This window comes from Mizuhopecten yessoensis, unplaced genomic scaffold (genome assembly GCF_002113885.1).
Source record: "Mizuhopecten yessoensis strain PY_sf001 unplaced genomic scaffold, ASM211388v2 scaffold11141, whole genome shotgun sequence".
Classification (NCBI taxonomy): domain Eukaryota; kingdom Metazoa; phylum Mollusca; class Bivalvia; order Pectinida; family Pectinidae; genus Mizuhopecten; species Mizuhopecten yessoensis.
Window position 1 is genome coordinate 367,138 of NW_018408900.1, and position 1,413 is coordinate 368,550.

The 1,413-nt window shown below is 37.2% G+C and overlaps 1 protein-coding gene across 1 annotated transcript; it reads left to right on the forward strand.

The window, feature by feature from the left end:
* Positions 1-1,080, forward strand: LOC110466694 (far upstream element-binding protein 3-like). The gene has a single exon (XM_021523379.1). It carries the CDS (start codon positions 1-3, stop codon positions 1,078-1,080), a length of 1,080 nt encoding a protein of 359 aa, XP_021379054.1.
* Positions 1,081-1,413: the final 333 nt, after the last annotated feature.

Sequence of the window (1,413 nt, forward strand, 5' to 3'; positions counted from 1 at the left end):
ATGATTTTACAACGAAGTTCATTGTCAGTATCACGTGCATGTGGTAACGATGCAGACTGCGGAACACCCTTTACAAAAGTCCAACGAATTGAAATGTTACCAAAAGGAAAAATATTGACAGATGAGGATGCTGAAAAACACAACAGAATTTGTAGAATGGTCATTGGGAAAGGAGGACAGAACTTCAAACAACTGACATCAGAGCTTGGATCTGCTATTAATGTGGAAACCCTAAAACCTGGTCACATACTTGTTTCTGGGACTGAAGCTGAAATTGTGAAGAGAGCAGTTGAAAAATTGAAACTGGAGGTCCAAAGATCAAAGAATGCAATTGATATGGTTCTACCGTTTGAAGAAAAGGTATTGACAGATGAGGATGCTGAAATACACTCCAGAATTTGTGCAATGATCATTGGGAAAGGAGGACAGAACATTAAACAATTGAAATCAGAGCTAGGATCTGCTATTTATGTGGAAACCCTAAAACCTGGTCACATACTTGTTTCTGGGACTGAAGCTGAAATTGTGAAGAGAGCTGTTGAAAAATTGAAACTGGAGGTCCAAAGATCAAAGAATGAAATCGATATGGTTCTACCGTTTGAAGAAAAGGTATTGACAGATGAGGATGCTAAAATACACTCAATAATTTGTCGAGTAATCATTGGGAAAGGAGGACAGAACATTAAACGATTAACATCAGAGCTAGGGTCTAATATTCGAGTGGATATCCAAAAATCTGATCATATACTTGTTTCTGGAACTGAAGCTGAAATGGTGAAGAGAGCTGTTGAAAAATTGAAACTGGAGGTCCAAAGTTCAAAGAATGAAATTGATCTATCCTTTGCAGAAAAAGTGTTGACAGATGTGAATGCTGAAAAACACTCCAGAATTTGTGCAATGATCATTGGGAAAGGAGGACAGAACATTAAACGATTGACATCAGAGCTAGGTTCTAATATTCGAGTGGATATCCCAAAATCTGATCATATACTTGTTTCTGGAACTGAAGCTGAAATGGTGGAGAGAGCTGTTGAAAAATTGAAACTGGAGGTCCAAAGATCAAAGAATGCCATCTATTAATGATATCATTATCATCTTACCCCTTAGCCCGAGTTTCCTCTGGCATCGATACCAGACTTAGACATTTTGGCAGATAGATGTCTGGTGTAGGGGCCAGAGGAAACTCGGGCTACTTATCCCTCAGATTTATACAGATGACTTTGAACCAGTCTTGCTCCAGTTTGGAAATTTCCTAATATTTTTCGATAAGAAAACATTTTGCTGGAATTAACTGTCTATGAATAATTCCTCGACATAGGACTTTTACTTTATTCCACCATTGCTTTCCAATAAAAAGAATTTAAGTTACAATTAGAATTAAAGAATTTCCTAGAAATCGTTTATATGGTAATG